The sequence below is a fragment of the Manis javanica genome, chromosome 11 (genome assembly GCF_040802235.1).
Source record: "Manis javanica isolate MJ-LG chromosome 11, MJ_LKY, whole genome shotgun sequence".
Taxonomy (NCBI): Eukaryota; Metazoa; Chordata; class Mammalia; order Pholidota; family Manidae; genus Manis; species Manis javanica.
The window spans coordinates 31,483,019-31,501,655 of record NC_133166.1 but is presented as its reverse complement, the minus strand read 5'-3'; the positions used below and the strand labels follow the sequence as shown (position 1 = coordinate 31,501,655).

The 18,637-nt window shown below is 43.6% G+C and overlaps 1 protein-coding gene across 13 annotated transcripts in view; it reads left to right on the top strand.

The window, feature by feature from the left end:
* Nucleotides 1-18,637, top strand: part of IRAG1 (inositol 1,4,5-triphosphate receptor associated 1) — a 136,154-nt gene that overhangs the window by 50,145 nt on the left and 67,372 nt on the right. For 10 of the 13 annotated variants that reach the window (XM_073216182.1, XM_073216181.1, XM_073216190.1 and 7 more), the window contains one exon: nt 2,545-2,702. In XM_073216182.1, coding sequence (XP_073072283.1) covers nt 2,545-2,702 — 158 coding nt within the window. Of the gene's footprint in view, nt 1-2,544; nt 2,703-16,675; nt 16,960-18,637 lie in introns of those variants that run through there. The other 3 variants (XM_073216180.1, XM_073216179.1, XM_073216183.1) reach the window with 2 other exon arrangements.

Sequence of the window (18,637 nt, the reverse complement as noted above, 5' to 3'; positions counted from 1 at the left end):
AATCTTTATTAAAACTATATCCCACTTGCCTCAGTTTCCATAGTGAAGGACCTTTTTCTGGGATCCTGCAACTTCACACTTTCAAAGGTATTTACTCCATTATACTATTTTCCTACTGCCTCCCACCACTGGTCTCTGTGCTTTCTGAGAGCCAAGACCACATCTTCAGCATCTTTAAATCACCAACACCTGGTAGTAGGTGTTTGCGGCAAATGAATCACTCAGTTCATGGATGTTCTACTTGAGGTGAGATTTCTTGGGTTAACCAGCAGGGGTCACCCTAACTGTTTCAGTGTTGAAAGGGGCTACCTTTCTATTGCAGAGAGTGACCAAAGTCAAGATGGTGATCATAGGGGCCAACTACCAAGGCTAAAGATCAACAAGCATTTTTAAATGAATCTTCTGGTTATTCATAATGAATCAGGCCCTTTGCCTGCCTAGGGAGCTCAGTCAGAGGTGTGTACATTGGGTAGCATTGTCCATCAGAGCTGTGGCTGGTGCCAGATCTGACACTACCTGTAGCATTCTTGCTCTGGGTCCTTTCTGAGCTTTTTCTGGGGACAGAAAGAATATCTAGAATCATGAAAGTGGTAGGGCTTTCTGACTCCTCCTCCTTCAGCCTCTAGCAGTCAGCACCTTGCATATGATCCACGACATAGTAGGTACTATGTTCCTACAGAGTAAATGACAGTGTCTTCTATTCCTGCCGTGTATCCCAGCAGCCCCCTGGCTGTGGCTGAGGACAGTCTGAGGATAACATCTGCATCCAGTAGTTTTCATCTATTATCTGATAGAGCTGATTTGGGGTTCTGCAGGTCCTTTCCCACCCTACTAGGAAAAGGGAAGGGAATCTGAAGGAGTATAAGGTTGGGAAGTGGGCAGACAGAGGCCTCTGGACTCTAGCCAAGCTTCCTGGGCTGCAGACCTCCATGCAGGTGGCCTCTGGGAGCACCTACTACTCCATGTTGGGTGGTCTATATCATTCCATCCTTGAAACAACCCTGCACGGGAGGCATTCTTATCTCTGTTCCCCTAATAAGGAAACCAAGGCTCAGAGGTGAAACCAATGTAAAAGGTCACATAGCTAGTATGGCAGAGTGGGGACTCAAATCCAGGTATATGTTCCAAAGCTTGTGCTCTTTCTACAGTTATCCTGAATGTCCAAGTGGAGACCTGACATTACTAGTCTTAATTTTAAGAGAAAGTAGAGGACCTAGACTCAGTAGTTCAGGTCTGTTGGAGAGATCATGGTCCTAGGCCTCTTGACTGACAAGACACATGAAAGAGCAACTGGTAGTTACAAGTAACAGTAGTTAGTAGTTAAAAGTTGGTACAAGTAGGTATAAGTTAACCCAACCAAAGCTGACTTAAACACTAAAATATGTAATTGTTCATGTAACTGGCCAGCCTAGAAAGAGTTCAGGCTTTAGATGAACTTTTCCATCAAAACTCTAGGTTATTTTCTCTGTATCTTGGCTTTGTCCCCTCCGAGTGTGTCAGTTTTATCTTGAGTCTTGCTTACCTCATGGAAACAAAATGGTGGCAGCAGCACTAGATCTGACATCTGCACACTCCACCACCCAGAAGATAAAGCACCTGGGTCCCAGAACACTGCTGTGTGTTCATTAGCTTATGCTGGATCTATTACCTATCCCTGAACCAATCACTGGTGAGATAGATGAGATTATGTTTTTGGGGTTAATCCCAGCCAGGCCTCAAGGTTGCTATCCAATGTGGATGGGATAAACCTGGCTTCTGGGAAAGTAATCAGAGATGGGGGTAAGCACTGCACAAGTCACATGAGATCCACCTTAGCTGACCTTCCAAAAACATGGTTTTACCAGGCTGGCAGGACCAATGAGGGCTATCCTTGAGTGAGAGAGCCCATACTAAAGGTCAGAAGAGTTCCTGAAGGGTGTGAGGTCATTAATGGGACAAGAAGTCAGGAAATATTATCCTTCCCTCTTCCCTGACCCAGTCAAACCTGTGTGGTATACTGGAAGGGAGCCCTGGCCTCAAAATCGGGAAGATCTGGATTTAAATGCTAGTTTTTTTTTGCATGATTTGGGCAAGTGCTGCCACTCTCAGAAGTGGTTCTTTCATCTATAAGACATGAAAATTAATACCTGTATAAGAGGTCATCACAAGGATTAAATGAGGTGGTGTTGGCAATGCTCCTAGATAGTGCCTGGAACTTAGTAGGTGCTCAATAAATGGTACATGGGTACATATCTGATCCTAATGGAGGTCTGCCATAAGCTATGGCTCTGAGGAGTCTGAAGCACTTTTCTCCCTTCTGGGATAGCTGTGTTTACTTTAAGGACCAAATTAGATGCAAAATCTCTAAGGTCATGTCTAACTTTATAAACAGAGCCAGCGAACAGGAGGAAATGCTATTCCAAATGCCCTCTCCTAGCCTAGTCCAACCTCCGGTGTTGATGCAAACTCAGGCAGGCTCTCTCTGGCTCATAGCTCCTGGAAACTGAACCCTGCTTGGATCAGGGATAGGAACGGATTTGACTTGTCCTTTTGGCGTCTCCTCAGCCTGCGGAGCCCAGGCCTCTTGGAGCATCTTTGGGGCTGACGCAGAGGAACTTCCAGGCATACGTGGCCACTCCTGCCAGGAGGCTGCCATGCCCCACATTCCTGAGGATGAGGAGCCCCCCGGAGAGCCACAGGCAGCCCAGAGCCCTGCCAGCCAAGTAAGTGCCCTCCTTGCCTGCAGCTTGCTTGGCTGGGCCCAAGCCAAGCATTTTGGGCTGAGGCCATGGTACCTGGCCTAGCAAGAGTGCTGCTGACAGCCTGTGCAGGCTGCAGTGGGCACCTGGGTAAGGTGTGTGGCTTTACACTGAGGAATAAATACCCAAAGTTCATTGAATTGACTGAGGCCCCCATGAATCCTGAGAGTAGAAACTCCTAGGCTGTGTATGACTGAGGCCTCCTGGAAAGTCAAACCACCCCAAGTAGGTACCCTCCTAGAATGGAGAAAGACCTGGAGAACCATCAGCACAGAAGGCCTAGTCATGTCAGGGTCATACACCTTGCACCAGCACCAGCAAAAGGTCATTTTTACTGAGTCCACTTAAAATGAAGATCAAAATTTCACAGTTAAAAGTGGAAAAGATTTTCAGCAAAATTGTATTATAAAAAAGGAAATGATGAAGATAGTTAAAGTGTATCATTGAGATTGTATTATACAAAGAAAATTATGAAAACAAGTTATTTTTAGTTATACCTATCACAAAGTAACATAATATAGAGTATATGCTACTTTTTAGAATGAACAAAGAATTAATGAAGTGTGTGGATTTTGGAGTTGGCATATTTAATTTCCATACCAACAAAATAATCTGTTCACATGGACCACATCCTTTACATTTTACTTCATAGCACCTTTATTAAGAGATTCTTTGCTTGATATTTAAGGGCTTCATTTATTTTCCCAAGGACCTCTTCCAGTCCCTCAACATTGAAATCATTCTCTTGTGAAGAAGCTCTATTACCTCATCCTCATGATTTTTTCCTTCGTTTTTTAACTGATCCATCTCCGTCCACTCATCACTGGTCCAAGACCTGGCACATGAAGTTTTCCACTGTTTTGACTTCATGAGCCTTGCAGTTGGTTTGTACCGATCTTGGACCTCCAGTTACATCCAACAGTCATCCTTGCTGACCTCAGCCAGAAGGGACAGGCACTGGTTAAGTGAGGGAAGAATGTATGATTGAGCATTAATTTGATAAGTAAGCAGATTAGTGAGTATTTTCATGTTATGATGACATTTATTTTCTTACACATTACAGCTGTGGGAACTTAGATAATAAATACTTGGAAAAGAATGGCCTCTTTTAGCTCCATATCCTCAGTTGGAGGGATCGAGATGGTCCTCGAATTTCTACATGACAGTGCACCGAGCCCCTGTGCCTTTGGCTGCAGGCAGCCAGCTCAGAGTTTTATTGAGTCTCTTCCCCAGGAATATCTTGTGCCTCGATGGGAACTGCTTGTCAGTTGCTTTTAGAGGCTCCAGGTTGCTCCTTTGCCCCTCTGTGCATGATGTCGGGCCCCCCACAAACTGAGTGCTCTTCTGCTGCCTCTTTCCTTTTGTTGCTCCTCACCAAGCGTGGACACTTTCAATTACCCCAAAGCACTTCTAACAGTGGACTATGAGGTTTAGCCAACAAAAAGTTGGTTAATCTCCCAATAGCTTGGAGATTACAGAAGGAAATGACAACACAGAGCAAAACACCCACATCTGGATTCAAATGTGACTGCTTCCTCTCCTCAGGTCATGACTTTCCTGGGTTCTGTCCCAGTAGCATCCCTAATCCCCAGCCCTGGACTATTTCTTGCCATGGTCATTCCTAGCCCCTTCCACTTCACTAACAATGATGATGCCCTTAAGCCAGATTCTGATGCAAAATCTAGCTCTTGATTCCTAGACAGCTCCCCCAAGCAGCTGCCATGCCTTGTGCCCCAAGAAGACAAGTATTCTTTTAAAAAACTAAAAATCAAAGATTGGCAAAGATGCAGCTCCATTCTCAGTAAAGAAATTTTTTACACTGAGTTCTGTTCCTCTTGGTTACAAACCTGTCTAAGTAAAAGATCCTGTAATCCTCTCCTCAGGAGATACAAGGCAAAACAGCACATAAGCCAGTTGGCCTTTCTGACCATCATGACTTCAAATTTCATGTAGGTGCATTCCACTGGGTCAGGGTGAATTTCTAGGTATGGCCAAACAGGAGGAGGCATCCATGAGTTCACCACACAGTCAAGGATCAGGGAGACTTAGTTGAACAGCAGGAGTTCCAGATCCCAGATCCCCACAAGTTCACTGTCCCTGTGAGTCAGAACCAGACTTCTATAACATGATGGGTTGGGCCTCTATGATCTCTGAAGCTTCTTCAAATGCTGTGATTCTGTCTCTGTGCTCATGGAAACTCCATACAATAAAGGACTGTTTGCAGTACCAATAGCCTCTGAATTGCCAGAGCCTGGCTGGAGAAGGATCCATGAGGAAATCAGGTGAGCTGGAGCCAGGATGCTCAAGTCCTGAGAGGGAGGACCATTAGCACAGGACTTAAGAATGTAGACTCTGGAGTAAGACCAAGCTGGGCCTGTGTTACAGCTACTCTACATCCTGGTCAAGAAAACTCACGTGAGCCTGTTAACTTGCCTCAGGTTCCTGATCTCTTCCTCCGGGGAAGTGTTAGTGGCTGCCACTCTGTTCAGCTCAGTCTTGAGTGCCTTCTTTGGCCTTGGGGACCATGGAGCTAGGGCACGTTTCACCCCAGACTGAAAGCCATGTCATATTTAGTACTGTTTTATTCTCTGCCCTTACTGACAGGTACTAGCCTCCCTTGTTCCCCAGGAGCCCATGGGCATCAACAATGAAGAGTGTCTCCCTACTTATACCCATCAGAAGACTTGCCTTGGGCTTCTCAGGCAGTCACAGTCTCCAGCTGGGCTGGAGGCTCCAGGGGCTGGAGCCCAAGTCCCTAGGAGCAGTGGAAGCTAGACAGCCAGAAAAGCAAGACTGACCAGGAGGACTCAATTGGAATTCCTGGTGCCGTATGAATTCCCACCCCGTGAAGCAGGCAGAGAATAATGCATCCTTTTAGTTGACAGCTGCCCGGGGTCCAGCCCTCCTTCTGGTTCCTCTAGTCCCAACCCTTATTTCCCATCATCGACACAAGAATGAACTAAGGCCTACTCACACAAAAACACAAAAGCTGATCCTGCTTTTCTTCCTGTGTATACACACACACACACACACACACACTTTTGAGGTGCCTAATCAGAAGCTGTAATCAAAATCCACAAAGAAATAAAGCTTCTGAACAATGCACTTGGTGAGGCTCTGTCCTGAGCATGTATTTGAGCTGGTCCTTGAACCGGAAGGGCTCAAGGGATGAGCCTGTAACCAAATGGTTCAGACAGCAATAAAAGCTGTCAGGACACAAGCCCACGACTTTAGGGGATCACAGAATGACAGACTGCCAGAGCTAGTAGGGACCTCAAATCAAATCTAAGCCCCTTCCTCCAAGGCAGACAAAGTTCTGAATAGCATGAGTCCTTAGTCACCTCGTTTCTTGTTAAATTCCAGATTCTTCTGCCATCTAGACCTATTGAACCTGAGTCTCCTGGAGTGGGTCTTGGGAATCTGTAGTAGTAGTTCCATAAGTTTCCACCTTTCAAGGAAGCCTTTGCAATGGTTGGCCAGCTCTGCTTCCTGGTCAAGCTGGAGCCTGCCTCCACTGACACTCTCCCTCAGTTCTACCTCCCACAGCGGCCTGTAGTGGGGGGAAAACCTGCCGATGCAGGAAGGCAGTTTCTGCATCATCCCAAGTTTCTCTTCCAACAGTTCCTCCAGGCTTTGCTCCCATGACAGTATTCAGATCCTCCCCCAGCCCCTCCTCTAGGCATATACCAGCCTGTTTCCCCCTCACCTAGGGGCACTAGACCTGGTCCCAGACCCCAGAGGCAGTGTGACCAGGGCACCAATGATTTCCTGGCCTGTAACCAGCAGCCATGTTAGAAAGTCGACTCACTGGGACAGCATGGCTTCCTCAGAAGTGCCCTGCAAACCTGAGGAGGCAGAGGCTCATTTTAGCTGTAAGAGCTCAATTTTCACTGGCTCTAGCTTCCACCGAGAGACACCCCCATCCTCCTCTAAGAGTTTCTGGAGGATCCCAGGGGCAGGTCATGTGAACTCTCATAAGAAGACCTCACTTATTTCACATCTTCTGCTCCAGCATCCCCAGTATACAACCCGTGGGACCTCCGAGCTCCATTGTCCACAAAGCTGTTAATAATAAAAGCTAACTACTTACTATTTACTAATTTACCATATTTACTCATTTAACTTCCATTCAACCTTATGAGGTAGGTATCTTCCCCATTCATTCTGAGGAAACTGAGGCACAGAGAAGTTAAACACCTTCCTCCAAGGTCACACAGCTTATAAGTGACAGGCCCAGGATTTGAACCCAGGGAGCCTGCTCTGGAGACCACACACTTAGTCTTTATCCTGCCTAAGTACCATTGGTTTTGTCTCTGGGATCCTCTGTGAGAGCTCTTCATGCCTGGGCCGAGGGGACCCAGTCCTGTTCTTCCAAAGTCCTTGTCTGACAGGGCTGACCTGGGCCCTGCAGAACTCATTGCCATGCAAACCGCAAAGCACCACAGCTTGTGGCACTCTCTTCCCAGACCCCTTCTGCCTGTTGTCCTATGCCGGCCCTACCCCATCCTGTGCAGTCACCTTCTCCATTCTCCTTCAGCCAGATGTGCTTCGATGCACATTGACTCCTAGAAACGCAGACCACCATGCTATTCAAAATTACTCTCACTCCAGGTTTCCTTAAGTGCCTCCTTTTTATGCACTTTCTGATCCTCTAGACAGAGATTAGAGCTTATCCCTGTTATGTAGCAGTGTCCTCTTGACTTAAGATCACGGCAGCACTCAACTAACCATCGCTGCTCCCACTACCACCCTCACTTTTTTTTTTTTGTATCATTAGTCTACAATTACATGAGGAACATTATGTTTACTAGACACCCCCATCACCAAGTGCCCCACACAAACTCCATTACAGTCACTGTCCATCAGCATAGTAAGATACTATAGAATCACTGCTTGTCTTCTCTGTTTTGCACAGCCCTTCCATGACCCCTCCCCCCATTATACATGCTAAGCATAATGTCCCTTTTCTTTTTTTCCCCACCCTTATCCCTCCCTTCACACCCATCCTCCCCAGTCCCTTTCCCTTTGGTAACTGTTAGTCCATTCTTTGGTTCTGTGATTCTGCTGCTGTTTTGTTCCTTCAGTTTTTGCTTTGTTCTTATACTCCACATATGAGAGAAATCATTTGGTACTTGTCTTTCTCTGCCTGGCTTATTTCACTGAGCATAATACCCTGTAGCTCCATCCATGTTGTTGCAAATGGTAGGATTTGTTTTCTTCTTATGGCTGAATAATATTCCATTGTGTATATGTACCACGTCTTCTTTATCCATTCATCTACTGATGGACACTTAGGTTGCTTCCATTTCTTGGGTATTGTAAATAGTGCTGCAATAAACATAGGGGTGCATCTGTCTTTTTCAAATTGGGCTGCTATATTCTTAGGGTAAATTTCTAGAAATGGAATTCCTGGGTCAAATGATATTTCTATTTTGAGCTTTTTGAGGAACCTCCATACTGCTTTCCACAATAGTTGAACTTATTTACATTCCCACCAGCAGTATAGGAGGGTTCCCCTTTCTCCACAACCTCACCAACATTTGTTGTTGTTTGTCTTTTGGATGGTGGCGATCCTTACTGGTGTGAGATGATATCTCATTGTGGTTTTAATTTACATTTCTCTGATGACTAGCGATGTGGAACATCTTTTCATGTGTCTGTTGGCCATCTGAATTTCTTCTTTGGAGAAGTGTCTGTTCAGCTCCTCTGCCCATATTTTAATGGGATTATTTGCTTTTTGTTTGTTGAGGTGCATGAGCTCTTTATATATTTTAGATGTCAACCCTTTATTGGATCTGTCATTTATGAATATATTCTCCCATACTGTAGGATACCTTTTTGTTCTATTGATGGTGTCCTTTGCTGTACAGAAGCTTTTCAGCTTGATATAGTCCCACTTGTTCATTTTTGCTTTTGTTTCCCTTGCCCGGGGAGATATGTTCATGAAGAAGTCACTCATGTTTATGTCCAAGAGATTTTTGCCTATGTTTTTTTCTAAGAGTTTTGTGGTTTCATGACTTACATTCAGGTCTTTGATCCATTTCAAATTTACTTTTGTGTATGGGGTTAGACAATGATCCAGTTTCATTCTCTTACATGTAGTTGTCCAGTTTTGCCAACACCAGCTGTTGAAGAGGCTGTCATTTCCCCATTGTATGTCCATGGCTCCTTTATCATATATTAATTGACCATATATGTTTGGGTTAATATCTGGAGTCTCTATTCTGTTCCACTGGTCTGTGGCTCTGTTCTTGTGCCAGTGCCAAATTGTCTTGATTACTGTGACTTTGTAGTAGAGCTTGAAGTTGGGAAGTGAGATCTCCTGTGCTTTTTTCTTCCTTCTCAGGATTGCTTTGGCTATTCAGGGTCTATTGTGGTTCCATATGAATTTTAAAACTATTTGTTCCAGTTCACTGAAGAATGCTGTTGGTATTTTGATAGGGATTGCATTGAATCTGTAGATTGCTTTAGACAGGATGGCCATTTTGACAATATTAATTCTTCCTAGCCAAGAGCATGGGATGAGTTTCCATTTGTTAGTGTCCTCTTTAATTTCTCTTAAGAGTGTCTTATAGTTTTCATGGTACAAGTCTTTCACTTCCTTGGTTAGGTTTATTCCTAAATCAAAAATTTTATTATTTTTGATGCAATTGTGGATTGGATTGTTTTCCTGATTTCTCTTTCTGCTAGTTCATTGTTAGTGTATAGGAAAGCCACAGATTTCTGTGTATTAATTTTGTATCCTGCAACTTTGCTGAATTCCCATATTAGTTCTAGTAGTTTTAGAGTGGAGTCTTTAGGGTTTTTTATGTACAATATCATGTCATCTGCAAATAGTGACAGTTTGACTTCCTCTTTATCAATCTGGATGCCTTGTATTTCTTTGTTTTGTCTGATTGCCGTGGCTAGGACCTCTAGTACTATGTTGAATAACAGTGGGGAGGGTGGGCATCCCTGTCTTGTTCCTGATCTTAGAGGAAAAGCTTTCAGCTTCTCGCTGTTAAGTATGATGTTGGCTGTGGGTTTATCATATATGGCCTTTATTATGTTGAGGTACTTCCCCTCTATACCCATTTTGTTGAGAGTTTTTATCATGAATGGATGCTCCCTCACTTTTTAATTAACTGAAAATCAGATTGGAGTGTGCTCTGGAGAAGCAGCCATCTATGTGTGGCCCCAACAGGAAGGCATCTGCTGGTGGAGCTCTTAGAACCTCTCTGACCATGAAGCTGCTGGGCCTCATCCTCTTTTGGCCCCAAATTGGAAAACATGGTAGCTGTCATCATAATAAATCTGGAATTCTCTCCCTATTTGTGTCAGCATAGTAAGAGAACCATCCTGGCCTACCTTCACTAGACAGTGGGCTGCACTCAGAGCCCATCCTGCTTGGCTGTTCTTTTAAAAGAGAAAGGTATCAAGCTGGGTTCTCCAAGCAGCCAGGAAGTTTCAAAAGGTACAGGAAACTCTCCACAGGAACACCAAATATAAGAAGTGTGGCAGAGTGGAAAGAGCTGGCCTTCATATCCTTGAATATGACCCTGGATGTGTTACTCATTTTGCCTCAGTTTCCTCATCTATAAGCCAAGCATGACAGTAATAGCCACTAACAACAGTGAGCCTTTAAGGAACCCTTACTGTGCTCTTGGCCTTGTGCTAGGCTTGTTGTATAATTTATCTCATTTAATTTTCAAAATACCTCTTTGAAGTAGGTGTTTTTGTTATTTCCATTTACATATGAAGACTTTAAGCCCAGAAAAGTATTATGTACTAGGTTCACAGCTCAGTGGTTGAGACTAGATTCAAACCCAGGCAGCTTGACTTTAATTACCAGAATCATATATATAAAATGCTAAGCAAAATAGTCATTATAGTAGGTGCTCAGTGCCTAAAACAGCACAAAACAGTTTAGAAAAAGTTTTCACATGTATTATTGCATTTGATCTTCTAACACCACTGTGTGGACAGAGATTACCATCCTCAGGGAATTGGAAGTTCAGAGCAGTTATGTATCATATCCAAATGCAGGGAAAGACACTAACACATGGGGCTCCTGTTGTGTTCTAGGCTAAACTCTTCACACTCATTATCTCAGAAAACCTTCGTAATGTTATATAGGTTAGAAATGACTATACCTGTTTTACAGATTAGGAAGCTAAGGCTTGGAGAAGTTAAGCCAGTTGTCCAAAGTCACATAAAAAGGAAGTAGCAAGGTCTGGATCCATTGCCTCACGGCAATAAGCTGAGGAAACTGGACTAGAATTTTTTTACCTTCTTTTTAGTCTGATAGTATCTTATTATATGGCAATAGAGTTTGTTTGAACACATAGGGAAGAGACAACTATTCACTTACATGTGGTTGGTACTCAATAAATATGGAATTGAGTTCAACTTAATAAGTGCTTATTGAATTCATTCAACAAATGTTTGTTGAGCACCAACTAACCAAGTTCCCACTCCCAGGAAGTTCACTTCCCTGGTGGATTTGCAATGGAATGACAATTCTCTCTGATTTCATTCGCTCTCACATTCTCTTATGACTCTCTCTGATTTGCAATTGGGGGATTCTTGTTCTATGCCATCCCAGGAATGTCTAGAGTTTAACAGAATGCTTTACTCTGTAAGGCAGATTACCAGCATTTCTCTCAATTTTATCTGCCCTTGGCTGTTCAGGCCCTGTCTTCACTGGTTAGCAGACTGGGGTTCTGTCCACTCTTCCCTAAAGGAACCCTTGGAAATGCATGTTTCCCCTACTGGGAAAAAAGGTTTAGGATCCAAAGAATCAGTTATCAGTCAGTAAAGAGAGGAAGACATAATAGATAATGCATGTAAAACACTTGGAACCTGGTGATTTGAGGAACCACGCCCCCCCCCAACTCCTCTAGTGAGAACCCTCATACCATGCTTTTTATGTGACAGTTTCTGCTCTACGTTTTGCATGTAGTCCCTTATAAGAACTCTAAGGGGTAGATTCTCCCATTTTACAGATGAGAAAACTGAGGAAGGTAAGTACACTGCAATCACTAGAAACCAGGCAGTATCTTGAATGTTCAAGTTGAGGATCTTGAATTCATCCTCTCTGACCTCATTTCCACTTATCTCATCATACCCTTTGTAAGAATAGCCTCAATTAAGGTCTTCAATGAAATACCATCAAACAAATTATCAGTAAAGCATTAGGATCTGATGTACAAGATACTGAAGACATCTACGTGGTCTCCCCCCTCCAAGGTAGATATTATTATATCTATTTTATAGAATAAGAAGAAACAGAGTCTCTGCAAGGATATATAATTGTCAAAGGTCACATAGTTATGTCATAGTTGAGCAGAGATTCCAGCCCATTTCCTGCTGAGGCATTCCTGCCAGCTTTGTGTCTTCCCTGACCCCACCCAGCCACAAAGCCAGAGTCCTGGACACCAGGGGTGTCCTGGCCATCAGAAGCAGGTACTTGATGCTCCAACCTCTACGATAAAGAAGATTGGAAAGGATAAGAGGACAGTTGCAACAGGATGGCTTCTAGTGTTGTGGTCACAGAGTAAGGACTATGAAGTTATAGTTGTGAAAGTGCCTAGAACAAAGCAGAAAGTGTTTAGAAATGTTGCTCATTACAGATGGTCAGGGATGTAAATTACAATGATTTGTCCTTATTTCTAATTGTGAGCAGTGGAGTAGCTTTTTATTTTTTTGTTTCTCTGATTTCCCTGTCAGACGGCATGTGAGCTACTTAGGGTTAAGGACTGTGTCTTTCACATGTGTATCTCTTGTTCTCATCATAGGCTCTAGCATGTGGTGGGAACTCAGGAAATGATGGATAGATGGATAAATGATGGGTGGATGGATGGATGGATGAATGGGAGGATAGAGGGATGGGTAAGTGGATGGATGGATGGATAGATAGGTGGATGAGCAGAATAGTGAATGGATGGATGGTTATGTGACTGGGTAGTGGATAACTGGCTGGCTGGATGACTAAATGTCTGAATTGAAAGGAGGAAGAAATGGATGGAGGAACTGTGTTAGGAAAACAGAGGGGAGGAGAGAAGATAATGATGGATGAATGGCTGGCTGGCCGGGTGATACACTCTCCATGAAGGCTATAGACATGGTGTGCACTTCCACACTCCTGAAGTCCATTGGCATGAGAGTAAAAACAGTGTTGAAGAAGGCAGAATAATCCAGTGATTGTGGTCCCTGGCTTCTAGGAATAAAGTGGACAATGAGTCCACCAATGGCAGGTTCGGGACGTACAGGGGAGGCTTTGGAGAGCCAGGGAACTGGTCCTCACTATTTGGCAGGGAGGAGCCCCTCCAGCAGACCTCAGCAGAAGTATTTCTGCTCTCTCCCATGCTCTTAGGACTTGCTGCTGGAATAATCATTTTCTTGTAAGTCCCCAGAGAGTCCTTTTATCCTGTCAAAAGAACACTAACTCCCTTTTGTGGCCAGGGCGCCTTTCCACAGAGGCTGTCGCTGTTTGCCTTTCAGCCCATGACAGTGGGCCCTGGGGATACAGCCACCACAAGGTCCGACCTCTACTGCCACCCTCCTCCTCCTCATTATTATTGCGCTATCTTGTCTAATCCTTAAAACAAGCCTGGAAAATGGGGATTGTCAGCTCCATATCATATTTGAGAACACAAAACTCAGAAAAGTTAAATAAAGTACTTAGGTCACCCTGGTGGGACTCTAGTCTAGGCCTCCCACACTTAGCTGCCTCACACTGCCTTCCGGTAGGGTCCTTCTTTCCCATGCTGCCTGCCAGGGCTCAAGTGCAGGAGCTAAACTCTCCACTCTCACCTGGCCTGGGGCTGGGGCTGGGGCTGGGGCTCCGGCTGTTGCTTAGAGCTTCCTAACCCAGGCTTAGTCATGTGACATTGGGGAAAGGAAGACAATATTCCCGTCTTTAACACTGGCCTATATTTAACCCTGTGCCCAGGCAGTTAGGAAACTTGTGCATTCCTGGAACTTTATGAGTGAAATAAACATTTAAATGTTTCTATAAGGTTTATTTAAGGAGAACAAAATGTGACTTGCTGGTTTATTATAGGGTGAGCTTGCCAGGAGATGGCCCAGCCCCCCAGTGCTCAGCTTACTCCAGGGAAGGGAAATGGATCTCTGGGGAGGCTGGACCCCTGGAAAGGTAAAGGGCTGCCCTTGCTATCTTTCCTCAAGCCTGGAGCTGGTTCAAGGGCTTCCTGGAGGAAAGGGACTGTGAGGGAGAGTGCAGCTTGGAAGAATAAGAGAGGAGTGTCAGAGGCCCTCAGGACACCAGGGGAGGCGAGCGCAGTGGGAACAACTGTAAGAATAGTGAGGTGTGGTAGGAAGGTCTACAGGCCTGGTATTTAGTCTCTTCCACTATATAACAGCTGCACAGCCCAGGACAAGTACATTTCTTCATTGGTAAGGTGGATTGAAATGGGAAAAAAGAGGTGAGAAAAGAAATGAATCAGTCACCTACTCCACACTCAGGGTCTTCACTTTGCTCCTCTCAATTCCTCTTCACAATCCTATGAGGTCAGGAGGTATAATCATCCCCAATTTGTAGATGGGTATTGTGAGCATCATTTGCAGAGTTGCCAAGAAAAATAAATGAGAAATACATGGGAAGTGTCTGGAACAGGGCCTCACATGCAGTAGGTCTGAGTAAGTAAGTGTCACTTTTGTCTACCCACATTTGTTCCTTTGCTTCTCATGTCTATAACCAACAGAAAGCAGACATATTTGATCTAAGAAACAGATGATAAGAAAGGGAGTGGAGCCAGGTGAAGGTGGCCTTGGAGGTGGGCTTCTCCCGGAGGCACTGATAACAGGCTCACATGGTCAGTGTCCCAGGGAAGATGCTCTGTGGTTCCATGACCAGACCAGCAAGGCCCTCCTAATTTAACTCCAAATGACTCAAAACTAAGAACAACAATCTCCTCAAAACCAAGTTCCAGAGCAATTAATTCAGTCCCAAAGGTTAGAATAATAGAACATCTGACACTTATTGAACACTTCCTAGGTGCCAAGTACCCTTTCAAGAGCTGTCCGTCTGGAGCTGCCAGATTTAGCAAATGAAAATATAGTTGTACCCATGCAATATTTGGGACCTACTTATACTAAAAATGTATTCATTATTTATTGAAATTCAAATATAAATGGATATCCTCTATTTTATATGGCAATCCTATTTCCATATCAACCTGTTTCTTATAAATACCCTGTGAGATTGCTATTTTACAGATGAGGTAACTGAGGCACAGAGAGGCAAGATAACTTTGCAAAGGTCACACAGTAAGCAAGAAGCTGTATCATGAATTAGTGTGGCTCCTGAGTCTGGGGCTCTTGAAGTCCCAAAGCCAGTAAGTAACTTCCTGGCAGGCTCTATTTTAGATACACTGTCTTACAAGCTTTCTTGAGGCACTGCCTTCTGTATGGCACCTCAGAATAAGAGCAGGAAAGGGTATTTACACTGTATGAAAACCTGGTGGAATTCACTCCACAAGGCCCCTGGAATTATCCCAAGTTTCTCCTAGATGACCATTTCCCCAGTACCTGCTGGAGTGAAACACAGCCCATACAAGACTGAATGTTCCCCACAAAAACAGTTTTGCAGAAAATTAGAAGTTGTCCAGAGCCTGCTCAACCATTCTCTGAACTGACTAGGGAAAGAACACTAACTTTACTACTATATATTTTGTACACATTGGAAGGGGAGAGTAAGGAACATTCCAGGACATTCCATCAGGGAATTAAAAGATTTCTGCCTAATTGCTTTGTATCTCCTAGTTTTTAAGCAGCTTTGAATTGTGTGTGTCCATGGCTATGTGATTAGCAGGTGCCACCCGTAACTTGCTTCTGTCTTTCTATTTAAGCACCTCTGCCCATACCTCCTCAGAGTGAGGGTGCCTTCAACCCAGCCCCAGCATGGCAGCTACTAAATGGTCTTTAGCCAGGAGGCAGGTAAAACTGCCACCAGAAAACAGCAACTCCAGTGCCTTGCAGACCATTCACCTCATAGGTCAACACTGAGAGCACCAGGCCCTCAGTGCTGCTTAGGTGGGGGGTTAGGGGGAGAGTACTTCCACCCCACTCCCCATCCCATCGTGCTAACTTCCTGGTTCAGCTTGTCTTCCTAGGCCCTAGCATAGACCATAGGCTTTTAGTAAAAGTTCACTGGATGAATAGACAGGATAAAGTATAATAATGTACAAATGTTAACAGACTGACTCCTCTTTTAGACTATAAGACTTTTGAAAACTTTTCTGAGTCAATCATAAAAAGAAAGATTAAAATTATATGTATAATAAATAATTGGATGGAGCTGGAGGAGTAAGCTGAGGAAGGAGAGAAGGAGAAAGGGAGGGAGAGGGAGAGAGAAATTTTTGTGGAGAGGGTAAGCAAGTCAAGAGTCAAAGAAGAGAGAAAAGGTGAGCGTGGGAGTTAAGATTTGTTCCCCTTTCATGTCCTTTAAAAGGTGAGGGTGCAGAGTGGAGTTCTTTGTATATCGTTTTTGTTTGTCTGCTGAGCGGTTCTTGAAAGCAATCTTTCTCAGAGCCTGACCCACGTGGATCCCATCCTCATTACGTTTCAGGTCAAACAGTTTAACTTCAGAGTCAAATCATGGATGATTAGAAGGAGCATGCATTTCTCTTTCTAGGGATGTTTATATTTATCAAATTGCTTCCCCATTTTTATAGTCTCATGTTTTTATGTCTTATATTTTATTGTTGGTTGCTTCAAATTGCTTTGGGAGATAAGTAGTGTATCAATAAAATTAAATAGATAAATGAACTTCATTCTACTTACTTAGCAACCTAAATATATTAAACTGGAAATGAGTATATATTATAAACCCACCACCACCACCACAATTTTTTTCTTTTCAGAACACAACATGCAGGAATAATGTTTGATTTTTTCTGCCCCTTTTATGTAGATCTATCTATCTGCTGCTGGGAATTTGTGCAAGCCCTACCCCAAGGGATGGCGGAAACCATATGATATAATGAACCCTTCAGTCAAAGCATATTTTTTCTTGTTCACCAGAGAAAATATAAATATGAAAAGGGTAATTTTTAGAGCTCAAAATTTCACCATTGAAATAAATTCCACCCAGGGAAGGAAGCTCACACATACTATAAACACAGCTAGTGTTTCAACTAACATTTCCATGGTGACAGTCACCCATGAGGCCATATGGAAAGAAGCCCCATCAAGATGGCATGAGAGTTATACAAGATGGGTAAGTCCAAGAGATCACTTGTATAATATAGTGCCTAGAGTTAACAATACTGTATATGACACCTAAAAATTTGCTAGGGAGAGAGATCTTATAAGTGTTCTTATCACAGTAATAATAATAATAAAAATAATAATGATAATAATAATAATAAAGAAGAAGAAGGTTGCAGCATGAGAAAATTTTAAAGGTGATGAATAGGTTTATGGCAGATTGTGGTAAAGGTTTCACAGGTATATACTTACCTCTAAACTTATCAAGATATATACATGAAATATGTATAGCTTTTCATTAAGTTTAAAAAACTTTATGTTAAGTTTAAAAAAAGATGACATGGGTGGAGGAAGCTTTAAGCACAAACTTCTGTGCTCCAGAAAACCAAGACAGGTTAAGAAACATGTACCACAGAGGCAGTAACTCGGATACCTTTGGGACCAGGCAGGGAACATAAATGATTGAAGCAGGCCACTACATGCTGATTCCAACCAGGGGTTCCTCTGCAGAAATGCAGACCCATGATTGCTTCATCTCCTGGTTTTTCAGGACAAGCAGAAAATCCAGACCTTTGTGGGAATTCTTCCAATTATGAAATGTTGGTAACTTATATAATAACTTGTAAACACTTCTCACAGCAAATGGGCCCTCAGCTCTGAGATCAGAGAACAGGCTTCAGAGGATGCTAATTCCCTGATTGAGATCTAAGAGACCACATAAGTAAGAAGCCCTTTTAGAGTTATGAACAGAAGCCTCTAGAAAAATTTTAGCCCTTTCTGTTCACTAGAAAATCCCTGCAGTAGAAAGTCCTCCCATTCTTCTCTCTTTGCTGGCTCTCCTGTTTAGCTGGACACATGCCCCTGGCCCTGCCTGCCCCAGCTCCATCCTGTCACCTGCCATGTTGACACACTGCTTCCCCTTCTTGACCTCAGCACTCCCCTGGACACTGCTTCATGTGTCCTCAGGCCCCATGCCATGACCTAAGATCTTCCTGCTTCCCTACTGGCTCCTTGGAGTGGCCTCCCTAGTGCTTGATGGCCTCCCACCAGGGGAGCCTGGGGAAGAAAAGGTGGGGAGAATTACATAGAGCCCCCGTTCATTTTAATGACAATAGTGATTAATCGCTAACCATATGACACTTCCAAAGCACACACACATTCATCATTTCATTTTATTTGGACAACCTTCTTGGAGCCAACCTTTGACCATTTTACATGGGAACTGAGGGAACATGCAAAAAGAGGACAAAGCAAGTGATCAGCTCATCACCATATAATTTTGTTCTAATCGCAGATAAGTGTATTTATTTAGATAAGCATTTTCACAAAGTTACAAAAGTTAAACTATATTCCATTACCCATCAAACAAATCACCTTTATTGAAATGTCACAACTACCCAAATGTCACTGAGTCTCAGGTGTTTGTGGGTACCAACACCTTTTCTCTTGGTCTCCACTCTTACCCAGCCAGGCTGGCCACAGCCTGAAGACTCTGCACCATTCTTTTCCTAGACTGTTAGTGAGAATTAACCCGGGATGCCTTACAGGTAAGCAAGTCTTAGTGCATGAAAAGTGGACCCTTAGTGAATGCCTGCTGGGGAATGAAGGAAAAATGGCCTTTTTCTCTCCTAAACAATCCCAATAAACTACATTCAACCTTTATCAAGATGTCTCTGAGTGTCAAGATG